At 45.8% G+C, this 16697-nt stretch overlaps 1 protein-coding gene and 1 long non-coding RNA gene across 23 annotated transcripts in view; one reads left to right on the forward strand and one right to left on the reverse strand.

The window, feature by feature from the left end:
- Positions 1–16697, forward strand: part of CADPS2 (calcium dependent secretion activator 2) — a 452677-nt gene that overhangs the window by 320265 nt on the left and 115715 nt on the right. For all 22 annotated transcript variants that reach the window (XR_013356335.1, XM_077855972.1, XM_077855984.1 and 19 more), the window contains 2 exons: positions 6093–6229; positions 7662–7849. Coding sequence is in view for 21 of the 22 variants with exons in the window: in XM_077855972.1 (XP_077712098.1) it covers positions 6093–6229; positions 7662–7849 (325 nt within the window). In the remaining variant the exon portion in view is untranslated. The remainder of the gene's footprint in view (positions 1–6092; positions 6230–7661; positions 7850–16697) is intronic.
- LOC144288482 (uncharacterized) lies at positions 7998–11087 on the reverse strand. Its single transcript, XR_013356337.1, has 2 exons — positions 8521–11087; positions 7998–8260 (listed from the first exon to the last, which is right to left on the reverse strand). It is a non-coding gene; the product is annotated as an uncharacterized LOC144288482 (long non-coding RNA).

A 16697-nucleotide genomic window follows, 5' to 3' on the forward strand; every position in this document is an offset into this window, starting at 1 on the left:
AAATGTTCTGGGGGCCAGAGTAAAAGATGAGCTAGAAACACCCTCATTTGATAACCACTGAGTTATAGTACCTTGAAAATTATTTTTAGGATAAGATTTCCTCATTGATTTGTGTGTCAGTATTTTTTAATATCCTAAGGGCAGGAAATACCCAAGGGGTGCACTGAGGTCTTGGATACCATCCGTCTTGTGTGCTGGCAAGTGGTCAGGAACCACTGGCCTAGGACATTAAGGCCGTAACTACACGATTCAGAATTAACAAATATAAGATCTACTAATGAGCTGATTCAAAGAGCCATGTAATCTCTCTCACAAAACCTTTCTGCTATCAGATGTCAGCCTGTTGTCAGAGCGGTGTCCATTAGGCTAAGTGGAATGGGGTTTTCCTGCCCTTTGATTCACTCGTAAAAAATCCAAACTTGTTAGGTTAACGACAGCTTTCTTGTATTCCAGGCTTGTAGTAAAGTTTTCTATCACAGCAGACTGCTATTTTATGTTTCTTTAAAAAGGAAGGTGAGGAAGAAGGAAGAAAAATGTGTTTCTGCCTCATTGAATGAGAATACTGCTCTTGACCTCTCTCAGAGAAGCCATTGGACTTCTCCAGAGAGCAGTTAGCCCCTGGCGTATTGTCCTGCCTTCTGGGACCTCCACAGCATTTCTTTTTCTTCTCTTTTGATCATCTCTAGGAAGAACAACTTTTAGAGTCATTAGTAGAAAGTAAGGAAATAATATGAAATTTCTGTTGATAGCTACAGAAATCAATATGCTCCTAATCCATTTAATATACTTTTCATTCCTTGCTGACCTATAGCTGGTAAGGGTAAGTATTTTCATGATTTTTTGTTTTTTTTTTGCTTCATTGTACTAAAACATTATATGATTTTTGAAGAAATTTCACGATCTTGTTTACAATGCCAGCCTCCTCCTTTCTAAGCAATCCCAGAATATTTAGGTTAACTTTACCATTTATGAAACAAAAGTCTATTTTTGCCACAACAGAAAAGTAGAAACAACCTAATATCTACCATTCATGTGGGCATAAATGTAATGGCTATGAAGTTGATATGCAAAAAAAGAAAAAAAATATTAATGTTAAGTGGAAAAATGCTAAATTATTATGTGATATTTTAACTATATTAAAATTTTATAAATATCGCTAAAATTATACCTAAACTATTCACAGTAGGTGAGTTTAAGTAAAGGGACTAGTTACTAATCCACTTCCTTCTGTTTTATGAATTATCTATGTTATAAAACTCTTAAAAACTAAACACATTAATTGTTTAGAGATAGAACAAAACAATTTATAAAGTCTACCTTATCTGAAGACAACCTTATTATCTGTTTTAGGATATAAATAATATGTATTTATAGATTTTTCTGATACATGAATCTACTCAACTTCCCTCTTTCTTACACTTTGCAGGATATTTAGAAATTCTAAGCAAATGGTAAACTGAATGGGTAGGGTAGGGTAGGGTAGGGGTCTGCTCGCTATACAAATTTTCTGCCAAACTGTGCATTGCCTTTTGCCAGACATTCTTCGGTTAAACTATCCTTTACTATGCAAAGCACCTGTTTTTCATTTTTCTCTCTTATGTATATAATGTAATACAATATGTATGTAACATAATACAACAGAGTACTAGTTGACTTCTAAAAGTAAAAAAAAAAGTCAAAAATGAACCAGAGAAGTTACCTTCTTTTAAAGTCAAATTTAAAAAAAAAAAATTCTTCAATCAGTATATAAACTTACATTTAAATTCTTTAGCTTATTTTCTTGATTGATCTAGTAATTACACTTCACACTTCACAGGTATATTTTACTATACATCAAATATATTATTTCAAATACATGTTGAATGTTGGTTTAATTTGCTTATGATTCTATGTATGTGTTGATTAAAATTGTCATCATGTGAAAATACTTACTTGTTATTTGCCACCATAAAGCAAGATGTGTAAATTCATACATCCGTTTTTAGTCAATTTAACAAAAACAAGCTAAGAAATTATTTGGGTCAATAATAGAGGTGTGAACAAACTCCTAATTAATGCAAGTATTGACATTTCTCTTTGGTGTTCAGCATAAAACTATGTACATAAAACAAAAAATGCCAACCAAGATAATCTAAAATTTTGAAACTTCCTGTTACTGGCTGCATGGGTGCTATCAAAAGACAAGAGGTCCTCTCTGCACCATGTTTAACTTCTTGTGAATTTTCAAGCTTAATGAGAGTTTGAGCTAAAAGGAAAATAAAATCAGATGTGGGTATGGGTAAATGCAACTACGGGCAGACTCTTAACCACAGGATAATTTTAAACCAAGTTATTGTATTTCAGAAGGTTCATATGTTGCTTAGTTCAGGATTTTGCAGAGGAGCAGGTGAGCTCTTAGGCAGCAGCACCTTCTTCACAGTCCTTTTTGGTACTTGAGTCCCCGGCCCGGACATCTGGGTGGCCTCAGAATGCTAAGTGAATGGCCACCTCCTCTCCGGCTGTGTCCCATTTGCCTCTTCCCCACTCCCTTTTCCTCTTCTGTATTTTATTCCTAATTTTTCTCAATACAGGAGCAGGAAAAAAAAAAAGGCAGCATCCTTAGAATTAGTTGCAAAGGAAGAACAAACATTTCAGTTAAATTTTTGCCCATCTCACATTCGGCACTGTGACTTAGATGCCTGTCCTTGGGGCTTGGATTCTTGAGCACCCAGGGGCTGACTGTGCTCCCACCAAAAGCCCCCCTCCCACACGCCACGGGGGTCCTACTGGCTTGCTAAGAGTCCTCACATTGTTTTGTAGGCTAGCTGTTCTCAAGCCCGAGGCAACTGTTTAAATTGGTACCGTCAGCCTACTTATTCTTTCCTCTTGACTTCCAACAGCTATTACCCTAATGAAAAATTTAAATTTTCAGGTTCCATTTGAATAAGCCTCCATAATTCCATAAATCTATAGCAAATAATAATCTTTCTCAATTTGGGTCTTATTCCATCCACTTTTACCATACCTGGTGACAGTACCACCTAAAGACGCCGGAGCATATATCCAACTGTTACCATAGAAACTCTCCACCAGTATCCTCAATTACCATGTCCCACATCTGTAGTTAGTCCATAGGTTAATCATCACAATTTATGACAGTTTTGCGGTTCATTGTTCAAGCTCATATCTTGTTGGTTTCTTCTGATAATTTTCTTAAATCATTTTGGAAAACAAACTGAACTAAGACTTGTCATTATCACTGAACATTTGATTAGTGCCATGAATAATTTTTCTTTTAAAACTAGTCACCGTAATTTTGTGTTTTAATAAACATTAATTGAAGATAATCGAGTATAACTCAGTTTTAAAGCAACTCTCCAAGCCTTGCATTTGGCTATGTAATTGAAAGGACAATTCATTTGATCCAGATGGTATCACTTTATTTTCTAAGGGTAGATGTAGATATATTATGCCAAAAGAAAACTATATGAAAATAGTATTTTACAGAAATAAGAAACTAGGTAATATTTTAACAATAGATATTTTCCTATTTTACATTATTAGTTCATGAGAAGATCTTAAGGTGAAAGCTTTCTCACACAAGGAGATCAAATCCATTGCTTTTTCAAAATGTATGTCTTCATAAATTCATAGAAACTAATGAATCAATGGTGCATGGTAAAGTATATCTGCCTAAAATATTTTAAATTCTGCTTATCAGACAGACATAAAAAGAGAGATGCTTAGTCCTTACAGCCTGTGTTTTGAAGATGGGATAATCCCTAAAAATATATTTCACTTTCATGAAATTATAGCCCCAGAGAGATTGTAGGGTTTTTTTTAGTAGAATTTTGTTTGCCTACTTATTTTATCACTATCAATATGGAGTCTGTTTTTGTAACTTAAATTGCTATTATGAATATTTTTATGCTAAAGGAAATCATTGGCAAAGTAATTTTTTCATTTGTGTGTGTGTGTGATACTGAAGGGCTTGACACATAGCAAACATGTAGTTTAGAGTTATATTTCATGAAGAAAACACTTCATAAAGTAAATTCATTTTTTAATATATGATTTAATTATAGAAATGAACCATAGATTCATTTTTTCAGGAACATGTAGATTTTACTTAAAGACTATGTATCCATTGCTTTAAAATAAAAATTTTACTTCTGTAAACCTTTATAAAAAGTAGAAGTAAAAAAAAAAAACAGAACTATGTGGAATACACTGTAATATTTATGTATATAATGTATGTATTTTATAGAATAAAAGAATTCTGGATTTTCTGTGAAATTTCTTATATATCCTACTCTCAACAGATAAGCCATTAATGGGTGTTATTTTTGGCTTGTTACGACCTTCCCTGGTGAAAGAAATAATGAGTAAAATTTAGCAGTGTTTTATAAAACTAGTGATTTCCTAAAGGTGTTACTAAAAGCTTTTTTACTCAAATGAAGATTCTGAGATTATTTAGGATACAGAATAACAGCTTTATATCATATGTGCCTTGAGTTTTTCAGTATCCTGTGTACTCATGTGATATTATTTCACACTATCATAAATGTAACATAAATGTAAAAGACTTTCTTTTGAAAGACTATCAGACGTAAGAATAAAAATACCAGACAAGTTGAATTGTCTCATTTCTCAGTTCAGGAAAAGCAGTTTAATAACACTTAGTGTTCATCCAGTTAATACTAATTCACCTCATGTAATGCACTTAATCATTCAGTCAAATAATTAGTAAATGTAAAGGAATATACATACGTACGCCAATTTCTCCGTAGATCCTAACCCCAGACCTTACATCCTCAGTGGATGCCCACTCCGTGCTTACTTGCTACATTCACCTTTTGATATCTGTCACTGGTGTGAGATCTTTTTTTCTTAAATGTGATTCTGAAGACCCTTCAGCTTGAATTACATAGTTCTTCCATCCGCAAATATGGCTGAAAGTTGAACTTGACATAGGATCAATATGATCTGGGCTAAATATCTAAATGTGACTGATTATGTTAGCATCATGTCCACAGATCAATATTGAGTTTTATTATGAGCCTGACTCTATAATTGCGTTTAATCAATAAACTTTTGTCTCCTTTCCTTTGCAATTTTAGGATTGTACCCATATAGGTTTTAAAAACTACATTTAGCTTACATTTAGGGTGCCACTTCTTGTAATGACCAGAGCGAGACCTATCTGTGAATTTTAAAGAACAATGGGGCCTGAGCTCTACCATTGTCAGGAGAGTCCGCTTTCATCCTGATAACTGATTGCCCGATGCGCGCTGCGCTTCTAGCAGAGCTAATGTCGTAACACCCCAGCACTCCTTTTGGGTGGTATACGGCTTTTTCTCTCTATGCTGAGTAACTAACTCACATTGAAGACTTTGACAAAACATACCATTAATGAAAGCAATCGTAAAAGCTTGCCTTTTGATAAACCCGCAGGGTCGACAGGCGTTGAAAGATGCAATCTGTAAAGAACAATAAATTTGGACCTTTGATTGAAGTGCCATTTGGGACGTTACGCTTTGTCTGCATATTTGCACAAACATGATGCTCCCTTTTTTATGTCTCTTAAGCTTGAAGCTTGAGAGCATTCATTGCCATTTCTACATTAAGGTTGGTCCCATTAAAGACTAAAAAAAAAAAAAAAGACTGGAAGTGGTCCAACAGAAGCCTGTGTGTTCATTTCTGCCCCAGTTTGCCATTTGGAAAGCAAGCTTCTAGCTATCCTTGCTGTTTTTTATGAGTAGATCTGAGTTCTTTTCCAGTCAGTTCCTTCTATAAATACATACTTAAAATGCATCTGCTTTTCTTAAAATTAGAAAATAAGATTATTTCACTGATGGATATTAGAATTTGCTTAGAGGGAAAATGGGATTTCTACCTTTCAAATGATTTGCAGATTTTTCCAGGTCATTTTTCATTGGGGTCCAAAAAAATAGCAATTTATATTAATATGCTGAATTCTTGGCAGTGTATTTTTTGTAATGCAAAGTCATCTGTTTATCAGGAAGCATGCATTTTGTGTCCCAAAAACTGTATTTGCCCATCGTTAAGCCAGAGAAATAAGTGTATTTTAACGCGCTTTTCTGAATTTACAGATGCAGACCGTTTTCAGAAACATGGTATGGATGAGTTTATTTCTGCCAATCCTTGCAAGCTTGACCACGCCTTCCTTTTTAGAATACTCCAGAGGCAGACTTTAGATCACAGGCTCAATGATTCCTACTCTTGCTTGGTGAGTACAAGTCTCTCTCTCTCCGGTGTGCTATAGGTTAGAATGAAAGATTTTTCTTAAAGTGAGAAACACTTGTTATGAAGCGGCATTTTATTCCTGACTCCTTTAATAACTGTAGTGGGGAGTTAGGGATGAAGGATTCCGATCGATTGCTTCCCAATTTGAAAATTATACACTTGAAGACCACTGCTGTGCCACTCAATAGACAGGAGAGTAGACTCCAGCGGACGCGGAATCGTGGTCCGTCAGTCCCTCCGGAGAAGGCTGAATGAAAATAAAGGCTTTAATGAAGGTCAAAACAAAACAAAACCACACCTCTGAGATGAGATTCACTAACACCTGTGCGGACGTTTTAAGGTTTACATTCTCAGCAAACGTTGATATCTTCCGTTTCTCTCTTTTGTTCCTGGAGCACAACCTAGCGCTGGGGGAAGGAAACAGTGGAGAAACCATATGACACAGGAAATCTCGGTTTCATTGATCCTTCCAGAGATCATTTGAATTCCTTAAAAAAAAAAAAAAAGGGGGGGGTATCACGTAGCTGAACTGCAGCTCTCTGTGTGTCGAAACCAGCCCAAAGTTGGGATGTAAAGTACAGTTCGCATTTTTTTTTTAATTTTTATTTATTTATGATAGTCACAGAGAGAGAGAGAGAGAGAGAGGCAGAGGGAGAAGCAGGCTCCATGCACCGGGAGCCCGACGTGGGATTCGATCCCGGGTCTCCAGGATCACGCCCTGGGCCAAAGGCAGGCGCCAACCTGCTGCGCCACCCAGGGATCCCTACAGTTCGCATTTTGAAGGGGCGCTACCCTCCTCGCGCTGCGGGCATTGGCCACCTCTAGGCGCAGCCGGTATTTTCTTAGTTCACTTTATAAAACGCTTCTGGCAACGAGGCGATTTCACTGACGGTGCCCCCTTTAACCATTGTCTTCTTAAGTGATGCACACGGGGATTGAAGTTTTTCAGAACGTGACTGTCTGTGACGGACAGTTTAGGTACTGTGAGTAAATTTGGCTAATTTTGAATGACCGTGGAGGAAAGCGGGTTGCCCGCGCCGTGGCAGTGAAGGGAGCATGGCACTAGGTCACCAGGGCCCCGGGTCAGGTCTGAAATGGACGTTAGCTTTATGGAAATAACGTAAACGTGCCAGTAATAATAACAAAGAATTGTCAAAAGACACTTGGATGCAGCTGCTTCTAATAGCAAAGAGGATGCCCAGGTGGCTCAGGGCCCGGGATCGAGTCCCGCATCAGGTCCCCGCACAGAGCCTGCTTCTCCCTCTGCCTGTGTCTCTGCCTCTCTCTGTATCTCTCTGTTTCTCTGTGTCTCTCGTGAATAAATAAAATCTTAAAAAAAAAAAAGAGTGCCTACAGAAAAGCAAATCAATCCTAGTACAGAAAGGAAAAATATATATGTTTTTTCTCTTTTGCAGGGTTGGTTTAGCCCTGGCCAAGTCTTTGTGTTGGATGAGTACTGCGCCCGTTACGGCGTGAGAGGCTGTCACAGACATCTCTGCTACCTTACGGAGCTGATGGAACATTCAGAAAATGGTGCTGTCATTGACCCGACCCTGCTCCATTACAGCTTTGCATTCTGCGCCTCTCACGTGCACGGCAACAGGTATTTTTACTTGCAAACACACAGTGAAATGTGTAGGGTTGACTGGGGAAGAGAGAAAAATGTGCTTGGCCACAATCACCTAGTAACAGATTTTAAATAGCAAACACTTCTCGCAAGAGGCGGGAAAAAAAACCCACAAAGGAAAATGTACATCAATATGCTTGTTGATTTAGGTGGGCTGCACTTTATGTTTCTTTTTGCCGTTAAAGCCACTTGAAAGAGAAAGGAAGAGAATGTCTATGAGATCAGAAGTTGCCTTCTGGTTCTTAGGTACCACCCAGTTCTAGGGTCTGCACAGCTGAAGTGTCCTCTGTAGCCCGTTGTTGTGCACACGCACGTCTGGGTGAGGCTCGTCGATAGGCCCGGGTCCACCTGGGGGTTCTTGCTTTTCCACCGCGGCGGAAGCTTCCGCTGATAAAGCAACAGACATGAGGAGGTTTCTGTGGAGTCGCCTCTCAGCCCTCTCCCTCACCTGTACTCTAGGAAGAAGGGCCCCCTTTTGGTTCGGAGCCCACGGGGTAAAAATATCCCCCGAGGCGGGTTCCCGCACCCGTGTTCCTCGAAGTTCAAAATCTCTCCCCGTCTCAGCCCCTCTCTTCCCAGGGACCCTGTACTGGGGCTCCTCCCACTAGGCAGGCGCCCTTTCTCCCACCCCCTTGGGGCTGTTCTACCATTATGCCCTCCCACTCCTTTCGTACTTCCTTTCTTCCGACGAGCCTGCGTGAGCTTTTGCCAGCCTCACGGCGCCACAGGGTGCTTGAGGGCTGTGAGGTCCGGCTGCCTGGGTTCCGGGAAACACGCCTCGGTGGTGCAGGCGAGGCTAGCCTCCTGATGCGGTCGTGTCGGAGCCCCCCGCCTGCGAGACCCATGCAGCGTAGCGTGTGTCAGACCCAGTGCGTGAACGTGCACCAGGGACTCGGGACAGTGCCTGGCACGTGGACCCTCAGGAGCTGCGGGGCAACCGGCATGGTCTAAAATACTGTTATCTGGGGGCTCCGCAGCGCAGCGGCCGCCTTGGGCCCAGGCCGTGACCCCGGGTCCCGGGATCGAGTCCCACGTTGGGTCCCCGTGGGGAGCCTGCTGCTCCCTCGGCCTGGGTCTCCACCTCTCTCTGGGTCTCATGAACAACGATCCCTCACGTATACACTCACGCCCTGAAGCCACCTGGCGTTGCTCTCTGTCTTCCCCACCAAACACCCGTCTCCGTCCATCCCCGGCTTCCTGACGTAGACGCAGCGACAGCCTCCTCCGTGGCCCATTGGCAGCTTCCCTCCTCACTCCCATCGGAGAGCTGGCGCTCCGGACCTCGTGCCTGTCGAGCCGCCGCGTGCCTCCCGAGGCAGCACCATCTCACCTCCGCTCTGTCTCGGTTATTCTCGACCATCTCTTTGCTGACGATTTTTGTTCCTCCAGACGCCCGAGGGCAGTAGCGTTCTTTTCTCACATCTGTTCCTGAACTTGCTCTGCCCTGAGAACGTTTCTACTTTACAGGAAAGTCGTACTTCGGTGGTCTTGCCCCTTTCCGCAGCCCCAGTGACCTGCCTTTATACAGATGACTCCAAACCAGTCACTCTCCTAGACTGACCCTGTCGACAGTTGACAGCCTGAATGTCCCGGCACTTTGAACTCTCTGGGTATAAAATTAAGTCCACATCTTGGGGCACCCGGGCCGCTCAGTGGGTTCAGCATCCAGCTCTCCACTTCGGCCCAGGTCATGATCTCAGGGTCGTGGGATCAAGCCCTGCGTCGGGCTCGCACGGGTTCTACTTGGGATTCTCTCCTCTCCCTCCGCCCCTCCAACCTCCTCCAAAATAAACAAATGTTTTCAAAAAAATTTAAGTCCATCATCTCACTAAAGCAGCTCCTGTCCCTTTTTTGGCTGTTAGGGTGCCTGGGAAAAAGTAACACCCGTGGCACAAAGTAAGTGTTCAGCAAACATTCCAAGAATGAACAAATGACTGCACTAGTGTTAACATCACTTCCTTCATGGCCTGGTCGTTTTCATGCGTCTTCCCTCCACCTCCTCGGCCCCGTGCAATGCTGCTGCCGCCTTCCGCCTTTGCAGCACCTCTCGGGGTGGCCTCGGTCATTGCCCGGGCACCCTCTGAACTCCAGCCGCCTTCTTCCTGCTTGTTTATCTTGATCCATTTCTCCCCCGCCACACTCTCTCCCTGCGACGTCGTCCAGCAGTCGCCTCCAGAACTACAGATTAGAGCTTTCCCAGTGTTGTTCTTTCCCCCCTACCCAGACTTGTCTCCGAGTATCCGTCCCTGCGTAACCTTTACCCCAGGCAACTCGTAATTCTCCCCGTAATGTCTGTTTCCAAGTTTGTGGTAGTCGGAGGTCATAAAACTCCTCGAAGGAGCCCTCTGCTAATGCGGACCCTACACACCTGCTACCTGGAGTTTCCTTAAGAACTTGATCATGCAAACCCAGTGCTGAGTCCAACACGCGGCTCTGCCCGTCTCCTGAGGTATTTTGAAGGCAATAGCCAGTTCTCCTCACCCGTTACGCGCTGCAGGAGGAGGAGGATGTACCCCATTCCTTGCATGTTGTGGGCACACAGTGAGTATTTGTTGGACTGACATCATCATCGTTGCTGCCTGTCCTCCCACAGTGATGTAAAGCCAGGCCTAGTCTCAGCTTCTCTTCAGGCTTGTACCTCGTTACGGAGCTCAGCCTTCCTTGGGAATGAGGAGAAGCTGCAGATCGTAGTCCTGCTTCTCAGGACCCCAAACTAAACCATCTGCAGTCCGCAAACGTCGCTGTTGGGGGTGGGGTGGACAGTCAGGAGGCGGCACCGTCGTGAGGGCTCACGGACAGCCCACCTGAGCTGCTGTTGCACGAACCCAGTTTCTTGGCTCCTGGTCCTTTCTGTCTGACTCCCTCCCGACCAGTTGATGTCAAAAGACCGTCTCCCAGGGTTAGGACTCTGACGCACGAGACGATAAAAAGATCGCAGCAAAACAGACATCCTCAAAGAATTTTGTATGATCAGGTGGGTTTCGTCCTCAACACCAAAAGGGATAATTAAATAGAGAACGTGAAGTAGGAGATCCAGGTAACGCTTTCCCAAAACGTGTATTTGAGACACATTTTAATGGAAAGTTACTGAGGCACCTGGAAACCGCTGCCTTGGAGGCAGCCTGATTTGAATCTGCAGGTTGCCATAGTTACTTTTATTCTGTAAAACTATTGTTTTCTTTATAATGTACACTGTAAAGTGTAATTTAAGATGTGTTTGTATGTTTGTGCGCGTCTTATGCTCAACAGTGCACGCGAAATCAGTTTTCCAGGCTGAAATGTGTCCATTTCCCGGTGCCTCTGGGTGGCGTAAAACCAGCTGGAGTCAGTCCGAGATTCAACATTTGGGTCACATGGAGCTTAAGGGGAAAGAAAAAGGGAGAAATGAAGGTTCTAGGGAAATCTGAACCTCCGCTGAAGGTGGACGTTATCAAAGATACACTGAAGGGTGTGGCGTTCCGTGTCCTCAGACGCTCAGATGTCATTCAGAAACGCCGCGCGTCACAGCCAAAGAATCAGAGGCGGCCAAGGGTGGCCCCTGAAGTCTGACTGAGATCCGCGCAGGGAGCCAGGGGGGCCAGCGCCTAACCTTCCCGGCCCCCCGAGGTGCCGCGTGTCGGAGGACGGCTCCCGGCGCGGGGCAGCGGTGCTTGCCCTCTTCTGCCGGCCTCCCCGTGCCCCAGCCCCGGGACGTGAACCGCGAGGGGAGCACAGGGCGAGAACGAGGCCGCGCCGCCGTCCCTTAGAGCCCGGCCCGGTGCGGCTGTCGCGGCGCGTGTGCGGTCGGGCCCTCCCGCGTCGGGCGCAGTAACCCGGCTCCCGGGACCGTTCTCTGCCCGTCCGGGTGCCCGGTCAGGGCACCGCCGCGCTCATTACCTGAGCTACGTCCTCGGGCAGCCGGGTCGGGACAGCCCTGCCGCCGCGTGTGGAAGGTTCCGGAGGCGGTTCCCCCGCATTGACCCCGGTGCCCCGCGCCGCCCCGTCGCCGAACAGCCCGGAGCCCGGCAGGAATAAAGGAACAGGGTTAAGCAGCGAAGGCGTGGCCGGCCCTGAGACCGAGGCCGACCAGAAGCAGGAAGGACCAGGGGAACACCTGCGTCCAGGACACACAGACACACTCCCGGGTGGAGGCCCGGCCTCGAGGGCCGGAGGCAGGGAGACAGGGACTCGGCCGAGCGCGCCCTTCGGCAGGCTCGGGGCCCACGTGCTGCTCAGGCTTTGAGGTTTGGCTGGTCAGGCTGACGGACGGAAACGAACGCGGCGACACAAAATGGCTTTTCTGTCTCGGTTCTCCCTGAGATGTGTGTGCACGTCTTCGCAGGCTCTCCCGCGGCTGCGGGGCTGTGGGGGCCGCTCTGCACCTGACCCGGGCCCCGCAGGGCGCGGCCTTCCCGGGGCAGGTCCCCCACGGCCCTCAGGACGCAGCCTTCCCGGGGCAGGTCCCTCACAGCCCCTCACGGCCTTCAGGACGCAGCCTTCCCAGGGCAGGTCCCCCACGGCCCTCACAGCGCGGCCTTCCGGGGGCAGGTCCCCCACGGCCCTCAGGACACGGCCTTCCCGGGGCAGGTCCCCCACAGCCCTCAGGACGCAGCCTTCCCGGGGCAGATCCTCCACAGCCCCTCATGGCCCTCACTGCGCAGCCTTCCCGGGGCAGGTCCCCCACAGCCCTCACAGCGCGGCCTTCCCGGGGCAGGTCCCCCACGGCCCTCAGGACGCGGCCTTCCCGGGGCAGGTCCCGACCTGGGTGGGGCCTCCCGAGGGCAGGGCCGGGGCTGGGCCAGGCCTCCAGACTACAGGCAGAGTCAGGGCCGCCCTCGTGCCCCCTGCTCTGCCGCAGGGTGGTAGGGAGCCCTCAGGCCAGTCCCCTCGCCCATGGGGTCTCCTCCTCAGACGATGTCGTCTCTTACCTTCCCCTTCAGAAACCGTCCCTCCACTTCTCGTCTCTCCTTCTAAAGACCAGGATGCATTTCCGAGCAACATCCCAGGTAGCTGCGTCAGCGTAGCCCGGGGACGGTTCCTCACCTCCTTCATTTCCCCTGCGGCGTCTTGATTCTGGTCCCTGACGCACGACTGAGAGAAAAGAAGTGCAGGTCGCGTCCGCCGCGAAGCTAGAGACTCGTTTCTGGGACCCGGGAGCCAGCAGCTCAGATGCCGGGAGCGAGGCTTGTCCTCCCATAAGGCAGCGGCGGCGGGACGGGTTCGTCCTGCTGCACAGGTAGACGCACAGCGGCCGACCCGTGCCTTTGAACTATGCTCTGCGGGTCCCTCGTGGATTCTGTCGGAAACTAGAGAACGGCCTCAGATCTGCCGCCGTCAGGCTCGCCCAGCGACGACGTCCCTCCGCGCCGAGCGTGGCCTTCGTGCTAGGCGAGGTGACCATGGCCTTCTGGAGCAGACGCACGAAACCCGAGGTGCTGGCGGGCGTGCTGCCATCGGCGCTGAGGCCGCACTCACCGCGTGCCTTCCCTCGGGCTCTCCCATTTATGAGCTGTTCCATTCTGAGCAGTTGGTCCTGTCTGAGCCTCAGTTTCCCCCCTGTTCACTATGAATAACTGTGGCATCGTGTTCTACGTCACGCCGCCGGAACACACGGTGGCTCTGACGGGCCCATGGCCAAGACGTGGCCCAAAGCAGGAGCGAGGAATGCGGCCGTCCAAGGTAAGGCCGTCACCCGGGAACAGCCACCCAGGTGGCCTGTTCGTGGCTTCTGTTTGGCCTCCGCGTCCTTCAGTCACAGCGCACGGTTCCTAGACTTGGGGCTAATACGTGAAGAGCCCCCGAGGACAAATCGTTGAGGAGCCGACACCAAGGGCTCCCTCACTGTGCGCCAGGATCCCGTCAGGTTCAAGCAGAGGCAGGAGGTGCCCCCACCCCACCCCGACCCCATGCTGGGGGGGGGTAGCTTCTCTTAAGAAGGGGCCTTGAGAGCCTTAGCCTCTGGAGTTAGGTGCGGGAGGCTTGCGGTCCTCGGGTGGGTTCCGCGTGCTTCCCCGGGTGCCGAGGTTTCAGCAGCGCGTGACGCGGCGGCACCCGGGCAGACGGCTGTGGGCGCCCCGTGCCCCTTCCCGCTGCCACCCGGTTCGGAGACTCTGGGTCTGCGCTGACGGCAAGATCGGCGCCCCCCTGCCTCTCGGGCTGCTGGTCAGGACGCGCGACCCAGGCGAGGGCCTCGAGTGGGCCGGCGCCCTCCAGCTCGCTCTCTGTGCCAATCGACAGATAATATCTATTTTTTTTGACATTTATCAATAAGTCCTCTTTAAAACCATCGGGGCTTTGAGACGTCCCTGCGGAAAGGTTGTTCACCTACCGAGTGGGGCCGCCCTGTAGTTCAAGGCTTTCCCCTGACCTCTTGAGTGAGCTTGGTCAGTTAGGGCCGCCAGGAAACGGTGCGTTCCCGAAGCCCCCGGGTGCCCCGGTGGTAAGTTCGGGCGGCTCTCGTGGTGCTTTTTGCACTACGTGCACTTTCGGCCTGTGCCGTACTGTTTATTTTTACCTTCCCTTCTTTCCCTTCAGTTCCTCTTGCCCGAAGGTCTTTTCTAAGGTGTAACTTACCGGCTTTCTTAAACTGTACTGCTTCTTCCCCTTTTGCTTAATTTTTTTTAATCAACTTTTTTAGAATAATTTTAGGTTTACAGGAAAACTGCGAGGACATTACAGGGACTTTCTGTATTTGTTTCCCCTGACATCACCGTCCTCTATTAGGGTACTTTTGTCGGAACTAAGAACCCGACATTGGCACATTACCGTGACCTCACCGCCCGTTCTTATTTGGACCTCACCAGTCCAGTTTTTAAATTAATGTCCTTTTTTCCTGTTTCAAGGTCCAACTCAGGATGCCATCCATGTTGCATTCCATTGTCCCGCCTCCTCTGATCTGTGGCAGTTCCTCAGTCTTTCATGCTAATTTTTGCATTGTATATTTTGAGGCAGCTTATTAGGTAGATTCAAGTTTAAAACTGCTAAATCTTCCTGGTAAATGGAAATTACTATTATCTGATGACCCCTTTCATAACTAACGATGTATTTTTGCATTCTAGTTTATTTAGGTGGTTGTTAATGTAACCTTTTTTGGGGGGGTATTTGTCTAATACGTTTATTCGTACTTTCAGCCTTTTTGTATTCTTGGGTTTTTGTGTTATGTTACAAATAGCAAACAAGATTCTGATTTAATTCTCCATTATGATGATTTCTGGGTTTTACTCCAGTTTAGTCCACTTACAATTAGGGTGTGTGTTGATGTAAGTAAATCGATTTCTACCATTTTATTTTGGCATTTCTTTTTTGACTCATGTTTGTAAGCTTTTTGTTTCTTTTCTTGCCTTCTTGTTTCGTCCAGGTTCTTCTATTTTTTTCCCCTCAGTAGTTTACATTTTCCAACATTAAGATTTTACTCTGCATATTGCTAAAATTTTAAAGTATTATGCTAATCCACAAATTTCCCCTCCTTCTGAGAAATGGAGAGACCTTGGAACATTTCTCTGCAGTCACGCCCTTCCTTGCTCAGGTGCTTATTTTGCCTGGTATTTTAGGTGTATACTTTTTTGTTTATTTTCTGTTTTATACTCAATACTAGCTTAGGTTAGAAATTATTTTCCTTTTTCCTAAAGTATATTCTTTGGGATGTCCTATAACGGAGCACCTATATGTAGTGAATCTTTATTTGGAATTGTGCTTGTTTCATCCACATTTTTTTAAAGAAAATTTTGCTAGGTGTATAGTTCTGGATTGACAGTGACTTTCTCTGAGAACTTTGAAGACTTTCACTTTCTTGCGGCTCCTTTGTGACCGATGAGAAGGCTGTCGGCAAGCTAATTGCCTGTCTTTTGAGGGGGATGTGTCTTTGCTCTCTGGATAGTGCAAAGATTATTTTGTTCTTTCTTCATGTTTTGTGGATTCACCATAACATATCTACACGTGGATTCCTCGTCATGGATTCTGTTCGGGATTCCTGTGGATTTCTGATCCATGTGCCCTGATACTGAGTAAAGTGGATTTCTTTGAATTCACTCAGATTTGGAAGTGAAGATCCCTATTTGCCACCATCCTGGAATATTGTTATCTCTTTAAATACTGCTTCTTGAATCTCACTCTTTTCTAAAATTCCAAAGCTCCATATATGAGGCGTTTTATTTTCTGTATCTGTTAACGTCTGTAGTACATATTTTGCCTACTTAATTCTCCAGCTGCCTTCTATGGTTTTTTTTGTTTTTGTTTTTGTTTTTGTTTTTTTTCGTTCTCTTCCTCTGGTTCAGAACTTGGCAAAGTTTTTTTCTATAAAGGGCCAGATAGTAAACATAACTAAATCTTTTGGGCTTTGTGGGCCATATGGTCTCCTCCACAATTGTTCAACTCTGTGTTTTAGTGCAAAAAGAGCCATGAGCAATATGTAAATGAATATGGTTTGTGCTCTAATAAAATTTTATTCATAAAAGCAGGTGGTGGGCTATAGTTCCCAACCCTTACTCTACTTAATTCTCTCGTTAGCTGTAACATCTACTTTTCAACCCACATATTGTTAACTTCAATTACTAAATATTTTAGTTCTGGAAATACTATTCACTTCTTTTTAAAACCCATTTGATTATTTCTGAGTATCTCTGATCTAATTCTTGGTTTTTATCCCTTCCTCTTTTTTTCCTTAGGGATTTTATAGTTATTTTATATTCTGATCAATTTCAATAACTTAATTTTCTAGGTGTTTGTGTCTTGTTTCCACTGACATTTTTGCCATGGTCACTGTTTTCTTATTCGGCTAGCTTTTTTTTTTTTTTTTTTTTAAGTAAGCATACATTTTGACATTATGGGAATTCTAAAAGGCCTGGGT

The sequence above is a fragment of the Canis aureus genome, chromosome 18 (genome assembly GCF_053574225.1).
Source record: "Canis aureus isolate CA01 chromosome 18, VMU_Caureus_v.1.0, whole genome shotgun sequence".
Lineage (NCBI taxonomy): Eukaryota > Metazoa > Chordata > Mammalia > Carnivora > Canidae > Canis > Canis aureus.